Genomic DNA, 21,254 nt, shown 5'->3' on the forward strand with positions numbered 1-21,254 from the left:
GCTGTGTCTGAAGGAAATCCTTATCACCCACTGTTCCTCCTCCCTTTAGCAGGAAGATGAGACAGTGCTACTGTGGAAAGGGTTTAAAGAGGAAATTTAAGTGTTAAGTAAGATGAACTATATTCCAGTTGCACTGCTGATTATTTTCATTTCCAAAGATGTGTGGTCTGTAAAGGTGCTGAGTGTTCTTCCTGGCACAAAGGGTTTCACAGTAGCTCTTGTACTTCCAATTTCATACAGATCATGTACAAATCAAGAGAATCTAGGAAAAACATCTTTCTGTCTTTAAGACATGCAATTGATTTATTTAAAGATGATTATTTTTAACAACAGAGCCTTAAACATGACAAAACATTTCCACTGCTTCATTCTGGTTTGTGTGAAGTATTTCTCATGAAAGCCAGTGGCTGATTTCCTTTTGGGCAGCCAGTTCAGAACAACAGCAGCAAAGCTGTGGCTTGTGCTTCCTCAAGGCTGTGATAAAGGGACAGTAGTTTGTGACAACATTTCATGACTTGCTAAATAGACACAACTCAGCAATGGTCACACAGGGCAGGTTAATTCAAGAGAAGTTCCTCACCCTTAACTGGCTTTGCAGTTTAGAGGGGAATAGGGGATATTTAGTGACATTTCCAGCACTGAAGGCGGCTATTTTGTTACATTGACTGCCTTCATGCAGGAACGCTCCACGCTGGGTACAGCAGCCCTAAAACAAACCCCTCTGGGGTTCTGGGCTTTTCGGGCATTGACATCACAGAGACAGTTCCAGAATTGAGCTGATTTCACCTGGCTACAGCTCTGAAACACTGCTTTCAGTAACTTGCTGCCTACACACTGCTTGTGAAAATAAACCAAATTTGTGTACCTCCAAGGACCAGACCACAGGGACAGATGTTTGCTGTAACATGCATGGTAGCATCTTTTATTGCAAAAAAAAACAGAAATAGAGGTTTGTTAATAGGATTCAGATTAGGATTTCATTATGGAAAGGCTGGTACCACTATTTATAATTTTTATGTGCTTGCAACAATTTTTGTAGCTTACTATCTAATAAATGCTTATATCACCTTTACTGTAGGGCAAACATGCCATGAAAGGTTTATACAGCAGCATAGATATGGCCAACACAGCATCCATGGCATTATTTAAGCAGGGAAGGAGACTGGGGAGTAAGCCTGTTAAATTTCTATTTTACAAAACAACAGGACTCAACCACTGCACATTTGTCCTTCTCCCACACGCAGGTCAAGATTGTGCTGTCCACACTTCTGACAGAGGTCAGGGGAGCAGGGGGTTGAAATGAGCTGATCTTTAAAGTCCCCTCCAACCCCAACTATTCTATGACTTTATGAAAAGTCAGTTTGTACAACATTTCATCTCACAACAGATGTGACAGTTCTGGGTTAATAGTTGGACTTTTCCAACGTAAGTGATTTAATTAATCTGATTTTTCTGGGGTTTTTTTTTGTTTGTTTTTTATTTTGAGACTGCATTTCTTGTAGCAGTATTACTGCAGCTCTTGACCAAGAAAGTCTGGAAGATTTTTTTTTTTTTTTAGTAAAAGAAGCCTGATTTCCACTATTGTTTACCAATAGATGTTTTTTTCCATATATGGGAGCAAGGTGGGAAACAAGAAGTCTGTTACATAAGAACTGTGACCCAAAATTCCAATCTTCTATCACACTTCCAGTTATTTTTAACAAAGGCATACACTTTGCAGAGTCCAAGGAATATCTGGGATCTATACAAGTTGAAACCATTCTCCCTCAGTCATCTCCCCTCAGTTCAAGTTTGTTTTCCAGAAGTGTTTTCAATGAAGCCACCACTCCACGCTCGACAGCATTATAGCAAAGATGTCTTTTAACTTCAGCATTTCCAAACAAGAAGAAACAAAGAAAACATTTGACATCTGTATGCTCCACAGGTCAGTAATGAAATACATCATGCATCATTCCTGGTTTCCAAGTTTAAGTTACAAGCAGTACACAGTGTACTCAAATTCTCTTTCCAATAAACTTGTTTGTACATCACAGAAAGTATCATGTACACAGAAACCAAATCCCTCATCCCCCCCACCCAAAAAGGTGTCTGACAAAATGTCACATCGGAGAAAAAGTCACTACTTTTCTCCAGTGGCATCATCTGTGCTTTCAATTTCATTAAACTCACACCCAGTAACTTCAAACAGTTGGGCAAATGTCCTAACAAGGAACTACCCAAGAGGTATCTGCAAATACACCTAAGAATAAAGGAAATTTTTGACCCTAATCTGAAATACCCAAATGCTACAAGATTCCCTTCATTTTTTACAAAGTTTTATTTTGCCCTCCTCAAAGAAAGGCCTCACAGTGCAATACAGAACAATGACATCAACAATTCCCACATTGTGTCCTCAGCCTATTCTGGTATTATTGTTACCAACCCTTTACTGGGGGAAACCGACTGCCCTGTCCTTGTTGCATATTTGGGCAGGTAAATCTAAGTACCAAATGACTGATCAACACTGACAAACTTTGCCCCTCCTTAAAATCAAGGGTCACTTTGGCTGATGATAGAACTAGCCACAATTAAAGTGGGGTTTAAGGAAAAGCTCTGAGATTACAACCCAGTAATTGTTACATCTGCCATGATTACTACTACAAAATTACTGCAATAAGAATTTCTACTAAAGCAACACGTTCCAAAGTGCAGAAGCTAGAGGTGAGGGTTATGGCATTGTTATGACAAGTGTCACTGTTATTGCCTTTTCAAAGCTTGCAGGCCTTCCTTTAAACACACAATACCATTGTGCTACAATTCATTTTTAAGCTGCAGATAAGCAAGAAAATGTGGACTCGGTGCATCAGTCTGCTGTGTGCCATTCACTTTTTGGAAGGTGAGTAGGGAAGGGATTAGTAACAACTCAGAGGTTTGGGTTTTGTGCTCAGACTTCCCTGGTCTCTGAAAACTGTGAACATATTACTGATGTCATGGTTCAGCTGGAGCCCCTGCAGCACTCAGTTTTACTTGTGCCAGTAAATTCAACTTAAGCACAGCTAAGGGCCAGATGCACTAAGAATCAGCCTTACAGACCTTTTCCTTCAGTGGTTTCTTAAAAAAATGGCAATGCAGGAAAGCAAGGCAGTTCACAGCACAGTAACAGCACAGAGTCACCTGTAGTTCACAGGATTTCATATACATCCCCCAAATCAAGGGCTGTCTTCCAATAGACCTGCATTTTCCCTGCCTTCCTAAAGCTACTATTGAAGCTGAACTTTGAGCATAACCCTTAAGCTGGGCTATTTCATTGCCTTCCCTCTGAAGCATTTGCTGCACCCAAATGTGGCCTCTGGAAATGTCCACATCTGTCTGCAAGACAGCACGGTGCTAAGCAAGTGTCCCTGCCATCACAGACGACCAAAACAGATCTTCATTAAGTCTGGAATTTAGCCCAGCAAAAGGAATTTTGTACCCCAGCCCTCCCCTTGCAGTACTGACTGTCATGCCCTTGGTTTGGCAGAGCACATCCAAAGCTGGGGTGTTCCCATCCTTATCCTTGCCCTCTGCTGGGGGCTGTGGATACAGACACAAACTGCATTTAAAAATACCCAGTTTGCTACTTCTGCACTAATTTTGCAAGTTTCTTTCTCCTTCAGGCATTGTGCTCAGCAGCAAAGTACTGAGAAATACTCTCATCTCACAGGGAGAAGAGGAGTCTGACAGTAGACAACTTTTCTCACTTCAGACCATTTTTCATACAAAATTTAGTCAGCAGATTCTCACTATTTAAGTGAGCTCACAAAAAACCCCACAGCAACACTAGCAAGAAGATTTATTGCCACACACAATGAGAATATGCACCTTTGTTGACTCAGAATTAATATTTTTCCCTGACAGAGGTTTTCCTCTGGAAAATTAAACTCCAGTCTTACACCTTTTTTTATTATTAAAGTGTGCTTTTTCAGATTTAAGAACATTCATGGCTTAAGATTTATACAGCTGCCCCTTAAACTGCATGTGTAATCCTGATCATCCCAATCCAAGGCCTACCCAGACAGAGCAGATAAAGCACAAGACACAAGTCAAACTCAAAATCTCCAGTAGCAGACCAGGGACAAGCCTGACAACACTCTGAAACCAGCCTGAGCAACCTTGTTCCTTAACTTATTCACCTCCCTTAGTACCACAGAAATAGAAAAGACTCCATTTGGATATACAAGTGTGGTGCTTGTACATGTCTTTATCCTGCCAGCTGCATGGCCTAGAAAACGTAGTGCAGTGTACAGGAAGTTGGAAAAGTAAAGACCTACATTTACCTGCAATCATATCTAAAGTAGTAAAAACCTTTATTTACTTCAATAAATTTTTAAAACATTAAGCATCAAGCAGTTTAATGCTGATTGCTAAAGGCAATACCACTAAGATTTGTATTTTGGGGCTACAGTTAACACAGTAATTTGAAGAAATATATGTAACTCTGAACTTAGATACCTAACACTCCATGACCTAGCTGAACAATCTTGTTCTTTCCTGCAGGATTTAACACACCAAGTTATCTGTAATGGTGATCCGTGCAAAAGCCTCCTTGGGCAGGGAAGAAAAATACTAAAAAAAAAGTTTAGTACCATTCAGTGACTTGTTAAAACCAAAGAGACTCAAAAAACCCCTCAAAGAATAAAACAAAAAAAGAGGGTGAGAAATGAAATCACCATCTAATAGTCTGTGAAGTGCACCCCAGTTGATGTTATTTCCCTAAAAATAGCCATAATAAGGTATTTGAGGTCTATTGTCACTACAGGTCTACATACACACAGAGCTTCCCAGGTTTACCCAGGGTGTCTTCAAGCCCTGAAGGATGAAGTGGCTGCAGCGTGAAACAGGAATATGCTCTCTCTCCATCCCTGGTCTGTGCATGCTCCACAGTACCAATGGATCAGCATCCATCTCCTTTCACTCCACATATTCATGCTAATCCACCTCCACGGTTTATTTTCTTTGTATAGGCTTATTTTAAGCCTCAAACAGGAAATAATCCCAGCTGTTATTAATCTTGCAGCAGTGGCTGGGCAGCTTCAGTGTGTCGGATTTGCATGGAATTTGCTTGGGCAAGGACAAAATGCTTAACAAAAACTGCAGTAAAAACCAGAACAAGCAAGCTTCCCAGGAAGACTCCTACCACAGTGGAGTAGGAATCTGCTCTACGGGCTCCAGGAACTTTCTCAGCAAGTATATCCTTCACAGCATTGAAGGAACCATTGTTGGGCAGTGGGCTGATGCCAAGCAGATGGCACAGTAAGGGGTACAAGTCCGTAGCATTCATGAATTGTTTGGTGGCATTCTTTTTGAAAGCAGGCCCAACTGCCAAAAAAATGGGATGCATTTCTGGTACAGTGTTGTCATATCCATGATTACCAACTAGAAATAAAAGATAGATAAATGTCAATATTCCAAAGTTGCAAAACAAGCTTTGAACATTTTCCTACAATTAGCAGAATGCAGAAAAGGCATAGCATCCTTAGAGAGGATTGTTTTGATTGACAGCACAAATGTCTCCCAGCAAATACTAAATCTCAGAACTACAAAGAGAAAATACCTAAAAACCCACAACAGAGAGCACTATTTAACAAGGGGGGGAAAAAAGTGAGCTCATATGGCAGTAACAGCATTGTCAATGGCACACTGTGTACACCCACACTTCCTTGATTTTCCTCAAGGAAAAACTCCAACTTTGCAACTGGTCCAGATCTCTTAGAGAAAATTAAAAAAAAACCAACATGTAGAGTCAAAATGTCCATGTGATTCCAAGGAGACATTTGTCATTTTGTCCAATTTTGTGCACCATCAACTCCTCAGCAAGGAAGAAGAACTCACTGGTGGATGTCTAGTGCCCACTCCTGATAGGGGAATTAAAAACTGGGAACGTGTCAAACACACAGGCACAAGGTGCTCTCAGCAGCTACTGAAATTCTTGTTAAGTCTTGCTGATAACACACTTCAGGTTCACAACCAGCAGTGAAGTTCAAAAGGTTCTCATTTAAAAATGCAAGAACTGACCATATAACACCTGTATTTTAGGTTACCAAGAAGTTACAGTTCACTGCCTCCATGCTACCTGTAATAAATCTGAGAACTGCAAGGTGAGAAACTTTAAAGTGTTGGGGGTTTTATTCCTCCAAATCACCTAGAATGCATTGTTTCCTCCAAGGCAAACAAAAATCACCAGTGTGCAGTAACACAATATCCAAAGACTCTTTGTAGCAACGGAATGAGGTTACTCTAAGTGTAGCATCCACAAAGCTGAGAACTTTCAGAAAATCTTCCAACCCAATCCAACCCTTCTCCAGTAGAAAAGTAAAACATGATAAAACAACCCTATGCATTCTCTACTCAACACATTCAGTTGCAACTTTCTTTTTGAATCTCTCAGGAAGTGCTTGTTGGTTTGCTACATCCTGAAAGACTTCAAGTATGGGGCCACTAAAACATGTGTGATTGATCTTATCTCAGCAAGTTTAATGTTTAAAGAAACAGTAAGTGCAGATCCTCCTCCCCTAACAGTAGGGTCCTTCCCATCCCATCAGGGGAAAAAAATGTAAATTTCACATACTTTAGTTTTCCTTCCCAGTCTTAAAAAAAAATAAATTAAAATGAACATTGGTTGCCGATACTAGGAGATAAAGTACCACATAAAGTCCCTGCCTTGGAAGATACAGCAAAACACTGTAAAGACAGAATACTTACGTAGAAAACCATCAGTCTTGTTATGTACAATTTCCCATCCTTTATCAGCCACTGCTAAGATGGGCTGAATTTTACGGTTGTGTTTGTAATGAAATCTATCTGGAATCTGCTCCTTTTTATATACAGTCATGTTGGGATGAGCGTTGGCCAAAGCTTCATATACTTCATCCAGTTTGCCTTCAAACAAACAAAGGAGACAAAAGACAAAAATTAAACATATCAGTGTGTTTGCTAAACTCATCAGTAGTTAAAATACAGCTGAAAGAAGAGGGGAAAATGCAGTTCCCCACAAGCCCACAAGTGAATTGCAATTGTAAGAGACAACAGTGTGTGCACAGAAGTTCCTGTGAGAAACCCAGAGCCTCAGTCAGAGTAAGATCCCCCTCAGCACCAGACTTCACAGCCTGTTCCCAAGCAATAACTGCCTTGCTAATTTTAGAAAAATCCCTCATTTTGCAGTTATCAGAATGTAAGCTTCTCACAGGAATGAGTTAGGAAGCATTCAGTTGTCTCCTGGAAAAGGAACCAAATCCTTCTAGCTTTGTGCAATGCCTGAAAGCAAGAAGACACCTCCTGAACTTGTTTGTGAGGTAATGGCTGCATTCAGGCCAAATTCTTTCACCTAGCTGGCTGTGACAACAAGTGACACTTTTCATCTATTTTACAGCAGTTTGTTGCTTTCCTTTATTATTCAATAACAGCCAACAGCATGAGCTACTCCTCAGTATTCCCAGTGCCTGCTCCTTTCCCTTCCCTAGTCACAGTGAGCACAGACCCTCAGGAGCTCTACTAACGCTGAATAAACAGGCATTTCCCACTCCCAATTCTTTATTTGCTTATTTCCAGTTTCTGAGCTTGCCTTTCCAGTAAAAGCCACTGAAGAGCCACAACCAGTTGGTCAAGCTGGCTGGAACACCAGTGCACAGAATGGAGGAACCAGAACAAACAGCCAGGAACACAAAAGCAAGTGCAGGAATTGACATCTGACCAAATTTCTTCATTCCCCGCCTCCACTTAGGGCCAGATTGCTATTTGAGAGCCATGGAGTGCACACAACAGACTCCTGTGACACACCAAATCCTCAGCTCTCTGACTTAGGTAAGTATTTGTGTGACACACAGTGCAGCTGAATGCACTGTGTGTCTGCAGGCCCCTTTCAGACTGCCATTTTCAGTATCCATGGAGTTCTGAATGGGTATCAGTGAAAAAAATCTGGAAGAAAGTGGCCAGTGTTTCTAAAGAAAGCATTTTCCTTTTCCCCCTCAGCTCCTAGAATCCAGTATAGAAATTCTGAAGGAAAATACATTAATATATACATTCTGAAGGAAACACATTAATGCTTCTTATGTAAAACTGGCAAAAAAAAAAAAAGAATCAATTAAGAAACAAAACAAAGGTCAAGAGGAGACAGCAAAAGTGAAGGTATCAGAGACAGTTACAGCAACAAGAAGAGGGACTCTAATGCAGCATTTCTAGGACTATATTAGTAATAAAGTGAATTTTGCTATGTCAGCTTTCCATATGGGATGGCAGGGAGGAGAAGCCTCAGATACAGCAAATTTGATTTTACCCTAATGATTTTAATTAATATATTTATATTAAATGCAAGAAAAAGGCCAGCATCACCAGCTGTGGTACAGGTACAGCTTCTTTGTGAACACCTAATTAGTTCCCCACACACAAATACACCAGCATGGTTAATAATGGCTTTAATCCATCTCTTGGGGAAGCAATAGACAGCCAAACAGTTAAAAGAAATCGCTGCATTTTTAAGCATTCAAACTTTTCCTCAATCTCACTAAGTTTTACCATTCCCTTGGTTTAAGAAAGACGAATTGAACAGCAGGTGAAGAATCAGTGTTATGTACTTAAGCACATATTAGTTCATACCTGAACTGACAGTGAAACTCATTGGTTTTTAATAAAAATCACATCTGGTACCACTGAAGGAAAGAATTTTAGCTGTGCTCAAAACTAATTCTTGTTTATTGGTAGTGTAATAAATACCTGCATCTCTGGGCAAAATCAAATCCAAGCTGTTTCTGAAATCCACAGAAATGGCTTTTTTACTATCCATCTAATTGCAGCAGAGATACTGTTTCTTTTCAGCATTTAGCAGACAGGAGAATTGAGTTACGCATCTTAAAGTTCTTCTTTACTGCATTAGGGAAGTGTCAGCACTGAAGTTTACTTTTACAGCTTCTTTATTTGCTAATAAGAACATCTTGAGCAACCTGTTTGCCTCTGTGGGGATGAAGCTTCCAAACTTGGCTCTTTTATCACCACAGAGAGAAACAGCACCCAGCTGCAGGGCCTGACTGTGCTCAGGCAGCAGAGACCTCAGTTTGGGCATACTCACATTTGAATCTGGAGCATTCTTCAAATTAAAAATGACAAGACACATTTGTTCATGCTTTAATTAAGTGACTTACAGGTCACTTAATTCTGCAAAATACTCACCCTGCTTAGGCATTAAATACAGAGTACTATACATCCATTACTCATGCAAATGTTACAGAATTCTTTAAAAACACCTTTCCAGAAGGTCACCTTGAAATTCAACTTCCAAATTAGCACTTTTTTTGTGTGGGCAGGGGTGGTATTTTCCAGGTTTACAGTTTTGCACCAAGTAGTTTACAGTACTATATCATCAAAATAAAGAGCAGATGCATTAGTGACACTAAACATACACCTGAAACCTCAGCAACCCTTAGGTGACTACAACCAGATTTCAGATTTTGATTCCAACATTGTTCTTGCCCATCTTTATCTCAATAAAAATTGTGTGAATGTAACTGGCTGGCTGTTCAGCGTGACAGGGGAAAAAAAACTCAGTGAACTACAATAGCTGGCAGCCAATCAAACAGCCAGCACAGGCTTTCTTTTTATCAAAGATCCCCATCTGTTCTCAGTTTAGTGTTTGAGTTAGAAATATAATTCTTCCACTATGGCTTCAGCATCTTGATGAAAGGCAAGATATGTAACAATCAGGTGTTATCTATCTAGAGCGCCATTCAGCCTTGGTAATGCCATTAGATTATCTTACTTCTCACAAGGACTACAGGATCCTTGGCAATATTAGTCAACAGCAAACAGATTTGCTCCCTTTTCTTTTCTGAAAGTTCATCCAGGCTTTTGACAGAGCCCACAAAAAGAACAAGGGGATCCTGCAAGCACTCCTTGTTCAAGGCTGATGTCCTACTGCCATCAGTGCTGTGACCACCAACTCAGTTTTTAAAGTTTGGATACTCAAGTACCTCCTCAGGAACGTTACTGCTGTAGCTCCTACCTTCTTTTGGCAAAATGGCCACTGCAGGGGAGTGGTCGATGACTGTATAGAGCTCTCTGCTCACATACTGATCAAGCTCGATGAGCCTTTCTGAGGACGACTGTGACATTCCGTGATCACTTGTGACTATGACATTTATCACATCCCACAGCTTTGCTTTCTTCAGTTCAGAAATGAGATATCCCAGTTTTCTGTCAATGTCACTGATGATCGCTCCCATAAGTGGGTTTTCTGGGCCCAGAATGTGTCCCGTCTCGTCAGGCTGTTCCCAGTACAGGAGACCAAAGTTGATGGGTTCTTCTGATGTAAACCACTCAATGAGCTTTGCTACCCTGTCTTCAAAGGGAACAGATTCATTGTAGGGCATGTAATGTGTAGGCAAGACTCCATGTATCTTCACATCTGTTCCAGGCCACATAGCAGCACCAGATTTGTGTCCTTCCCTCTGGTTCGTCAACCATATTGGACTGGCCTCTTCCCAGAACTTGGAGTTGTGGGTGTTCATTTTGTTCAGGGAGAAGGTTTGGTTCAGGACAGGGTCATACATCTCGTTAGCCACGATGCCATGGCCCTCAGCATAGAGCCCGGTCACCAGGGTGTAGTGGTTGGGGTACGTCTTCGTGATGAACACGTTCGTCACCTGCCTGACGTGCACCCCGTTCCTCATGGCATGGTGGAAATTGGGAGTGGGCACTCTGTAGATGTAATCCCACCGAAAGCCATCGAACGACACCAGCAGCACTCTGGGCTGGGCTGGCTGGAGAGACAGAGCACTTGGAAGAGAGAGTAAGAAAATTCCCAGGACTTTCCAATAACTGCTCATGGCTATTGTGGAAGGTATCTGTCCCCTCTTCTGAGGCAACATGGCATCTGTTGAGCAGAGGCAGAAGTTGTCAAAGTCATAACTTAGTTTTTAGAATGAGTGGCTAAAATATTCCTTATGTATTAATATACTCTAAGATATACTGTAAAAGCACGCAGTGACAGGACAAGGAGGAATGGCTTCAAACTGACAGAAGGCAGGGTTAGATTAGATATTAGGGAGAGATTATTTACTGTGAGGGGGGTGAGGCCCTGGAACAGGTCCAGAGAAGCTGTGGTTGCCCCATGCATGGAAGTGCTCAAGGCCAGGCTGGACAGAGCTCTGATCAACCTGGAAGGTCTCCCTGTCATGGCAGGGGGTTGGAACATTTAAAGTCCCTTCCAACACAAACCATTCTGTGATTCTAATTCTGATCATAAGACTCAAGGATTTTGACTCCTCCTAGCTATGACAGGTATTCCTCATCTAACAGTCCTTATTATGTCCTTATTTGACAAAATATGACGCATAATTTCACATTGTATTGGCTCGTGCTCCCCTGCCCCAGTTTCCTCCTGTTCTTTCCAAACAATTTCTTGTTTAAGACTCAGATACCTACTCAAAGCAAGATGCCTGCAAGAACCCTCACACAGAACTTCCCTCTCTGTAACTGACCTAAAATTTCATGCTAATATTCCCCACTTTTTGTTCAACAGCATCATTTAATCACAGATATTGCTCAATCCAATCCTGCATATGGGCAGTACCAATATTCCTTACAGTTCCCTTTAGGTTCCCATTTTTCAGCAATCCTCTGGGACTCAATCACCACAGAAATTCATCTGGAAAAAAGTGGATTTGCAACCAATAAACCCATCCTAATACTCAGAGTACATAAATATCCTAGTGAATATAAGAAGTTACGGTATAACAAGCATCTGAATACCACTGCAACAATGGAATAGGATCTGTGGCTGCCCCATCCCTGGAAGTGTCCAAGGCCAGGTTGGACAGGGCTTGGAACAACCTGGGCTGGTGAAAGGTGTCCCTGTCCATGGCAGGGGGTTGGAATGAGATGAGCTTTAAGGTCCCTTCCAAGCCAAACCACTCTGTGATTATAGGATTCTGCAACTTGCAGGCAGTCAAATGTTACACCAAACTTGTGTGTAACCTCAAAATTAAAATCCAGGCCTCGAGTTCTGCTAAGAACAAACTGACATTCCAGAGACTTAATTCCTCTTTCAGCAAACAACACAGACCCAAAGGCTACGGATTACCTCAGATCCACCTGATGGGGGATTTCTTCCAGCTGAACCTGAAGGACGAAGGGACAACACAATGTTGTGATCATCGGAATCCCAGCTGCCAAATTAGACATAGCCCATAAATTCCCCTTCTGGGAAGGGACAAGTATGGATCGAAACACTCTCAGATGAAATTGAAATCAAGTCACTGCTTCTGAATTTTACACTACTAATGATCTCAGCATGACCTATAATTCTATTGTTCCAATTCCTTAACTGCATGCTCTCAATAAATAATAAATGACGGCTGGTTTGGGTTTTTTCCAAGGCCTTCTCATACTGCTCATCTGCGGATACAGCCTAAGCACATCTACTGACCCGGGTCTCTGCAGAACTCAGCCCCACAAAACTCTGGGGACCTGAGGGCCTCTGGGGGGACGAACCCACCGGACTGCCAAGGGCAGGAGCTGCCACACGGACACACGGACGGACAAGACAGACAGAGAAGCGCGCCGGGCCCCGCTCGGCGGCCGCCGGAGCCCAGCACACGCGAATGCCGAGCCCAGGCCGCCATTCCCCCCACGCAGCGCCCGCAGCCCCGCCAGCCCGGGCCGGAGGAGGCCGGACCGGGCACCCCCCGAGCCCCGGCGCCGCCGCCGTTACCTGAGGGGCCGCGCAGCAGCGGCTCGGGCCCGGCCCGCCCGGAGCGGCCCCGGCGCCGTCACTCAGAGCGTGCGGGGCGGGACGGAGCGGGGCGGGCCCGGCGGGAGGGGGACACGGAATTACGGAGTCACGGCGGTTTTTGGGGTCGGGAGAGAGCTCTGAGATCACAGATCCAGCCTTTGACCGAGCAGCACCACGTCAGCTGAACCGCGGCCCTCAGTGCCATGTCCAGTCTTTCCATAAACACCTCCGGGGACGGTGATTCCACGGCCTTCCTCGGCAGCCTATTCCAGCGCCTAGTCGTCATTTCTGTGAAAACATTCTTCCTCATGTCCAGCCGAAACCTCCCCTGGCTCAGCTTGCGGCCGTGTCCTCTTGTCCTGTCCCTGTTCCCTGGGAGCAGAGCCTGACCCCACCGGGCTGTCCCCTCCTGTCAGGGAGCTGTGCAGAGCCAGAATATCCCCCCTGAGCCTCCTTTTCTCCAGGCTGAGCCCCTTTCCCAGCTCCCTCAGCTGCTCCTCATCACACCTGTGCTCCAGCCCCTTCCCCAGCTCCGTTCCCTTCCCTGGACACGCTCCAGCCCCTCAATGTCCTTCCTGAACTGAGGGGCCCAGAACTGGGCACAGCCCTGGAGGTGACCTCAGCAGTGCCCAGCACAGGGGACAGTCACTGCCCTGCTCTGCTGCCACACCATGGCTGGTACAGCCCAGGTGCCTTTGGCCTTCTTGCCCACCTGGGCACAGCTGGCTCATGTTCAGCTGCTGTCCTCAGCAGCCCCAGGTCACAGGTGAGGTGACCCCGAGTGGTGTTTGGAGCGGGCTCCCCAGTACAGCCCTGTCACAAATGTCACAAGGGTTGTAAGGGCGTTGCTGCATGTCACAGAGCTTGGGCAGGGCTAGCTCGGCTGACTGTAAAACAAGGAGTAAAAGTCATTCTCTGGATATCTGGAAGTGCTTTTTCAGTTAGAAATTATAATAATAATTTTTAAATTGTCTTTGATTCTGCTGTTTTTCTATCAGCCTTTTTTTCTCCTCTTGTGTTCTGAGGCTCTACAGTTTCCATTTGCTTCCCAGAAGATGGTTTTCCCCACCTTTTGATATCCAGACCCACAGCTATGGCCTGGAATGAAAATGAATTTATCCTTCCCCATCTCACTACAATCTAAACTGCTGAACTGGACAACAATCCAAGCTAGCTTTCCCACCTCTCCTGGTTGAGGATCTGTGCTACATATGAGTCCAAAGTCCGTGTCCTGTGTATGTACACAAACCCCACCCCAATTCTTGGCAGTGTACAAAAACCTCTTCTTACTCTTGCATGGAAACACAGAATCATAGAATAGTCAAGGTTGCATACAAGCACTGCCTAGCTACTGAATAAATAAATAAATAAATAAATAAATATGTATATATTTGTATTTTTGTATTTTTCTATGTATATTTATATACATATATGTGATACCTTTCTCCCCTTCACCCTACCACCAGGGATTGTACTGGGAACAAGGCTCTTCTAATTGGTTTCTTAATGTCTTTTTTCTCCCTCCTTCATTACTGCTGTCCTGTTACAGGTCTGAGGCTGAGCTAGTCCAAGCCTGGAGAATCACATTGCTGCTGTGCCTGGTAGAACCTCTGTGGATGTCGCTGTTCTGCTCCTGCAGGACAAAGTTCATCATCTGGTTCCTGGCTGTGAACACCACCAGAAACTTTGGAGAAAGGAAAAAAAGGAAAAAGTTGTTATAAAACTGTGCTTGCATGTATTGAAATCTCTTGCTGGGTGTACCTCAACAGCAGTGTGCTGTCCCATGCTGTTACTCATTAGCTGGAAAAAACTGTGCTCACATTTAATATTGATTCAGGTTTGATTTTGGGCTCTCACTGGGATCCAGAGGTGTTGGGAGCTGCCTCTGCAGTGGCCGGGATCAGTCACTAGAGGGTACAGGTGCACCTGGATTTAAGAAACAACATGAATGGCTGGAAATTACAATATTTGCCTTGGATGCCAGAAATGGCTCGGTTGCTTAACACTGATATAAAATGAAAGCAAAGCATGGACAAGGAGTTTGCTAATTCCACCAAAATGTTTAATACCATAATAGATTTTCATTGAAGTACAGCGCTAATGTGAATATTTGTACAAAATATGTGGTTAAAAATAGTATTGATTTATAATATATACAGATATGTCACATCTGTGTCAGAAATGCAGACACTCGAATGAAACCATGAGCAATGCTTTTAAATCTACAACAACATACACGAAATATTTCTGCAGCTACCCACAGTAGGACAACTTGCTAAACTGACACTTAAGGATCCACCAGTCCTTACAGATGGCATTTCTGTCAGAAGTTTCTGTACAAGAATTCTGCTCTAAAATGGATTCAAAACATTTACCTTCATTAACCCAACAGTGAAGAGAACACATCTGTGTGACACTAACGTAGACACAACTTTCTCGCACTAGATACATGATCAGTTACAATAATTTGTTTAAAGAAGGCTGATTTTCTGGTGAGAATAATAGAAAAGTTTAATCTTTCTTGTTGGATACTCTTAATGTTGTGAGTGAGCCCCTGATTCAAATGGGTCCTTAATACAGCTCTTGGGTACATCAATCTGCATCCTGAAGTCTGTTTTAAGGTTCTGAATATCTTCATTTTTCATTAACTTCAAGGCTGCTCACACTTCACAGCTTTCCCAGCCTCACTCCAGCAAGAACCTCCCTAACAAATGTCCCTATTTAAGCTTTGTAGCTGCGGCATCAGGATGTGATCCTACATTAAGATGACTCTTCCATCAGTGCCAGAATCTGTGTAGTTACTGAACAAACTGACAGAAAGGGAGAGAGAATTCAGGCTGGTTTTTTTAAGCTTTCTGACCATCTCTGCAGTAGGGACTTTCAGGGTTCCTGCCATTCCATCCAGAGTGCTGCTGCTGTTCTGCCTCTAACAGTGCTGGCTTCTCTCCCCTCCAAGCCAAAGCAAATATGCTCCACACTTCAAATAGACTTGTGGGAAAGAGCTTTTACAACACTTCCTCCCTTGTCCTTTTACCCCTGAATGCTGCAGTCTACATGTATTCAAAAAAAGCACAGCTACTGTTATAAAAACATCTCTTTTTAAGAGCAGCCTAGAATATTGAAAGCTGCTGTACTCCCCCAGAAGATGGGTTAAACCAGGAAAAGCAGTGTTTGGGGTTTTTGCTAGTGTAACTCATCAGTCAAGAGCACTGCAGGATGCTGAGCATAAATGAGGGTCTGGCTAGGACTTTAATCCATAGCTGGTTTTGGTTTTTGATAAACCAGAATTAAAAGTGATTTTTTAGGCAAAATGGAATCAAGGAAATAAAAAAGTATTTCTCTCACACTAGTATGTGAGAGAAAGCCTGAAACGGCAAAAAGTTGAGTGCTGAGGAGTTTGCCACTAAAGAAGGACCAAAAATAAATTCAGTGAATATTTTTTAGAGGATCTGAAAGCACTGTGACTGTGATCAGTCTGGTCCTCTGAGACACAGCTCTCCGCCATCCGCAGCTGAAGCCCTGAAGCTCATTTCCCAGTGCTGTGTCCAGTGCCAGGCACGGTGGCAGAGCCACAGCCGGCATGTCACAAACACAGCATTTCAGTCGGGTGGATGAAGAAACGCACGGTGGGGGGGGAAGCTCTTTTGGTGCTCAAAGTGAAGAATAAACTAGGCTTCCTGCCTTTCACCTCTAAAAGAGGTGAAAAGAACCCCAGAAGAAGTTCACTATTACTAGTTTACCTGACTAAAACACAGAAGTTAAGGCCTGTCCTTTTCAAAGGAATTAAAGAGCTCAAGAGTTTACTTCTCCAGTGAGGCTTCTTAAGTGGATCTAATTTTCAGAATCATGAACAAACATCCCTTGAGAAATGAAGTTTTTTATGCCAGGCACACAGAAAAACAAATCATTTTTTCAAATCCAGATTTCAGCAATTCAGTATCAGAATTTCACAGGACAGTTATCAGCAAACTCATCTCCCAGTTTCCAGTCTTTTGCAAGACCCAGCACAAACTGATGCAAGAGACAACAATTCATTTCAATTTTTATAAAAATGAATGCTAACAGACCTCCTTCCCCAGCCTGGCTGGCAGCTGGATGCCACGCTCCTTGTCCAAGCACTCATGGCCACAGCATCACCCATGATTATAAAAGCACAGTGAGAACCACATCAGGGGTCTGGGGCGTGCCAAGCTTTTGCTCACCAGGGACTGCACTGCAGATTTTTTTGTGTACACTGAGCCAAATCCACAGCAAGCCAGAGCAAGTTCACATGACTGTGAAACTGCAGCAGCTTAAAATGGAACATGGCATATCCTGCCAACAAGAAGGCTGCCTTCCCCTTAATTTCTACTGAAACAGAGTTTGGCCTACGTAACACGTTTAAGCATTTTCAGTTCTAGCAGGGGGATACACCACACTACTCAGTTTATTGATATAGTTTAAATCTTTAAATGTTGCTTTTCCAAACACCAGTGCAAGCAGAACACAAAAATACTGTTTGCCATATTTATTATTTTAAACTAAGCTCTGAATTATACAAGTGTAAAAGTGATTAATTAGCCAGTAGCTTTTAATTACTCCTATAAAATATGACTAAATAGAATATTTCAAAAGTTATGTACAATACAATGGAAAAGCTCATGGCATCTGTGACAGTGCTCAGACAAACCAGTGGAATTCAATCCTTCCAGGAGTTCAGACAATTCCTCAATACAAACAACAATCTGTATTTTTGCTGAAAGCTTTTACAGTGTTGCTGAATGGGACAGAGTGGGGGAAAAGACCAAAATAAAACCAACCCACCCCTCTCACCTAATTTAGGATCAAATTAGTGCTACAAAATTCATGCATGGGGAGAATTTTTATAACCTAAAACACTTTACAGTGGCTATGGCTGTGGTCTTGCTATGGTTGAATAAGGGATGTTCTTGCCATATTTTCTTGGCTGAAAACAAAGTTTACTGGAGCGTGTCTGTGTATGTTAGGAAGGGGGGAGTTTGTACACCTTGTCTTAATTACAAAATTCAAGGCCACAAAAATTACTTGTTTTGTTCCAAAAGAGCAGATTGTAAAACACTCTTTCTCCATGCACTGGAAATGTTTTCATGCTTTAAACTGTAGCGAGGAAGTCATTAAAATGTCAGTTTCATTTCTGAAGAGGTCAGAAAGGACAAGTAGGCAGCAGGCAACAGAAGCAGCAGCTGTACTCCCCTGATTTCCTTCTTTTAATTTCCAAAGAGCAGCAGGAGCCATGTCCACCCTTCAGAGGCTCCAGGGCATCACCTCCAGCTGCTCCCTCCAGCTCCTGCTTTGGGAGGAAATTAAAAGGATGTGGGCTGTGCCTCAGGAGCCACAGTGTAACAGTGAGGCTCCATTCTTCCAGGGTTCCAGCAGGAGAGAGCCCCTGATACCCTGAGAGAAGTGCAAGTCAGAGCAGCTGACCTCAGAAAAGCTACAGAAAAGCAAATTCCTGCTCAAATGAGTAGGGGCTCTGCCTGTGATTTACTGAATAGGACAATTCTCCTTCCAGATAGTCAGCATTTTTTGAAAGAAGCATTCTTTCCATGTCAGGCAAGAATCAGCCTTTAGTAAAACACTAGCGTCTCAAATGCTGGTACATTGATGATAGGGACATTATTCCATAAAACACGGAACACTTTTTTTTTTTATTATTATTATGATCATTATTTTATCACATACAGGTGATATATAAGCTTTGAACATAGAGGCTGCTTTGAATTTGCAGGTTTGTAATTGTGTTTCTATTTCAATGCTTCAAGCAATGAGCCGTGTCCTGCTGCCTCCTGGGTAGCACCACACAGCTTTCCAAAGCACGGAGTAGTCACTGAATGGGGCCTTATTTTAAATCTGTTTGAAAATGCACTTTGAGGAAAGAACATTTAAGGTCCAGTGCTTTAATTTGCAGTGTAGTTTTACATCATTTGAGGCCAAAGTACTTAGTTCAGAACCATGTCTCTCAAAAGTTTGAGGACGTGGATACAAGGACCAGGTTTGGCCTCCTACAGTCTTGTCTGTAAAAAAATCCATTAGCAATGATATCTGATCATTTACATGTTTAAATCTTTCTGAGCTGTCTATAGTGGGCTAAACTAAACCCCATGGACATCAGTGCTGGATGTGTTCTCAAAAAAGCCAGTGGAGTTACTCCTGGAATATCCTTCGTGGCCTTAGATGGTGTTTTCAACAGGATACATTCCTAGGCCTGTGAGTGACAATTTGTTTCCTTAAATCAATTTTAAATGTATCACTAGGAAAGTAATTGACATGGCACCTCTAAGAAGTTACTTTAGGGAAACTTCACACCTATATCAGAAGATACTAAAGCCCCATTTTCTGTTCAGTCTCTGCTGTGTTTAATGAGCAGTATTCTATCAGTGTAACAGCACACAGCAATGCCCATAATGCAGTAACAATTATCACATTATGGAAACATGCCAAGTGATGAGCAAAGAACTGCGTCTCACCAGGAACACCTGAGGCTGTGGTGGTCAGAGGCTGAACTATGTGAGAATGACAAGCCCTCATTCCCACATGTCCTCACCATGCAGGCTGGGAATGCCATCTCCTGTCCTCACTGACAGAGAAACACGCCTGTTGTCCTGGAAGTGCTGCCAAGCCAAGACCCTGCAAGGGAGACTTGACTCTGCTGAAGCTCTGTAGCATTGCTGCTAATTAAGGGTGTGATGGAACCCTCCCTCAGAAACCAGACTGTTAGGTTTTACGACAAAAATCTTGATTGCAGAACCTAAGCTGACTTTTCAGATCCTAGAATAAGCTTCCGAGATGTATTTACCTCTTTTAATCTGTAAAGGATTTTAAACCATGGAGGCTCGCTGTGCCATTTTACAGTCACTTTGGGGAGTACAGCTGCAGCTAATTAGCTTAAAAATCCCACCATACCATACACATACGCTCAGTTTCTGCAGTATTAATTTCAGTGGAACTACTCATGTGCATAAATTAAGCGCATGCTTAAATATATGCAAAATCTGAGCTCAAATGTCTAGAAAATATGTTCTCCAAATGACAAGTACGCCTTAAAAAAATAAATCATCATGGAAGGTCTGCCAGACAGGGAATCCGGAACCTGTCTGCTGTCAGCCATGATGCAAACACAGAACAGTTTTTGTAACCCAGTATATATTGCAAGTGAAAGAAACATGCAGGATGGGGTGAAAAAAGGGGATTCAGTTGCATGCAGTCTAATTTCAAGTGTGTAATTATGGTCCTGTTTTCTTTGGCCTAAAAAAGAAAAAAAAATCAACTAACCTCTGCTCACCTCCACAAACTCAAACTGCATACAGCTCAAAAAGGGTTTTGAAGCACAGGACATGGGAAGGGAAAATGTCTGAATATTAGAGATGCGCAAGTAATTACTGACAATTTCAGGGCTATTCACCACACCACTAGGAAAGCATTCAGCCTGTAATGTTACTGGAACGTTCAGCTATGAGAGAGAGCAAAGGATCCCATCTTACATGAGCAGTCAGTCAGCTCCTCTTCCTCAGACCTGAAGAGAAGGACCACTCATTCCTTGACAGAAAATGAACTGACAATCCCTATTGATATTCTGGCTCTCTTCAGAGAGAAGAAATAACCAGACCCCCCAGCAGCTGCTGCCTCTCCCCTCGGCTCAGAGAGTTCCATCTCACATCCCTGCCACCATTTCAGACCACCGTTCTCTACAGCTATTGCTGGAAAGGTGTTGCTTTCTGTTGTTTCTGAAAATGTTGCAAAGATAGTATTCCTTAAAGAAAATTCCAGGGGGTGCAAAGGCCACCAAGCTGCTAGTAGAGTTAAAACAACACACCTACCCCCCTTAAAAAAAAAAGGAAAAAGACTGTTGGGAAGTGAGGAGGGCAGAGGAGCAGGCTGCTTGATGAGGGGCAGTAGCAATCCTGGGAGTTTGAATATCAAGACTGATATTGGCCTAATTCCCACCCAAACAATCTCTGGTAGTGGTGTTTCAGCATGCAAATTACAGCTGTGAAAAGATCCTCAGACTGAAACCAACCCTTGTTTCCTCAGCCTTGTTTTGTCCTGGCCAGCTAGATCTATCAGTTGGTGTGTGATATGGTTACAGGTACAAAGATCTTTTTCCTAGCCCTTTTGTTACAGAGGCTTGATTACTGTGAAGGGGTTTCAATGACCTTAATGTCCCGGTGCTCGGAAGGCAAAGGCTGCCTTTCAACAGAACAAAGCAAACAAAAACCAAGAGCTGTGCTGGAGGAGAGAGAAGTGCTGCTTCTGCCGGAGAGGCTCAGTTAGATACAGGCGGTGGCACACCGGGGCGTCGAGTTTGAATGATTTTTGGCTTTGGAGAATTCTTTGGGTCCTCATCTTCTTCCATGTCGCTGTCACAAACGTGCACTACCACGCTGGGAGTGGACTCTGTTCCTGCGTGCAGCTCGTATTTCTCTCCTGGAAGCAGAGAAAAGCAATCACATCAAAAGATGGCACTCTGAGTAGCAACACAGCCCGTGGCACTCCTGGG

General features: G+C 42.9%; 2 protein-coding genes across 5 annotated transcripts in view; both read right to left on the reverse strand.

Moving 5' to 3' along the window:
• Nucleotides 1–1,460: 1,460 nt before the first annotated feature.
• On the reverse strand, nucleotides 1,461–13,118 carry ENPP5 (ectonucleotide pyrophosphatase/phosphodiesterase family member 5). 3 transcript variants are annotated; one of them, XM_038132209.1, is made up of 5 exons: nucleotides 12,719–13,118; nucleotides 12,089–12,126; nucleotides 10,010–10,879; nucleotides 6,721–6,897; nucleotides 1,461–5,394 (listed from the first exon to the last, which is right to left on the reverse strand). In XM_038132209.1, exons 3-5 carry the CDS (start codon nucleotides 10,872–10,874, stop codon nucleotides 5,024–5,026), a joined length of 1,413 nt encoding a protein of 470 aa, XP_037988137.1. In that variant the 5' UTR covers nucleotides 10,875–10,879; nucleotides 12,089–12,126; nucleotides 12,719–13,118; the 3' UTR covers nucleotides 1,461–5,023. The 3 variants fall into 3 exon arrangements, with proteins under 3 accessions (XP_037988137.1, XP_037988136.1, XP_037988138.1); XM_038132208.1 differs by lacking the exon at nucleotides 12,089–12,126 and having other exon boundaries at nucleotides 12,719–13,116; XM_038132210.1 differs by lacking the exon at nucleotides 12,719–13,118 and having other exon boundaries at nucleotides 12,089–12,135.
• Nucleotides 13,119–14,779: 1,661 nt separating this feature from the next.
• RCAN2 (regulator of calcineurin 2) overlaps nucleotides 14,780–21,254 on the reverse strand; it is an 83,501-nt gene continuing 77,026 nt past the window's right edge. For both annotated transcript variants that reach the window (XM_038132215.1, XM_038132216.1), the window contains one exon: nucleotides 14,780–21,181. In XM_038132215.1, the coding sequence (XP_037988143.1) occupies nucleotides 21,021–21,181 (161 nt within the window). In that variant the 3' untranslated portion in view covers nucleotides 14,780–21,020. The remainder of the gene's footprint in view (nucleotides 21,182–21,254) is intronic.

Source organism: Motacilla alba, chromosome 3 (assembly GCF_015832195.1).
Source record: "Motacilla alba alba isolate MOTALB_02 chromosome 3, Motacilla_alba_V1.0_pri, whole genome shotgun sequence".
Lineage (NCBI taxonomy): Eukaryota > Metazoa > Chordata > Aves > Passeriformes > Motacillidae > Motacilla > Motacilla alba.

Bases quoted from the DNA above. Each gene is read 5' to 3' on its own strand.
- ENPP5 (XM_038132209.1), bottom strand. From the start codon at position 10,874: ATGTTGCCTCAGAAGAGGGGACAGATACCTTCCACAATAGCCATGAGC. The intron at 6,898-10,009 runs GTAGGAGCTACA...GTTTGTTTGAAG, and splicing joins GGCCATTTTGCCAAAAGAAG to GCAAACTGGATGAAGTATAT. The intron at 5,395-6,720 runs GTAAGTATTCTG...TTTTATTTCTAG, and splicing joins CAAGACTGATGGTTTTCTAC to TTGGTAATCATGGATATGAC.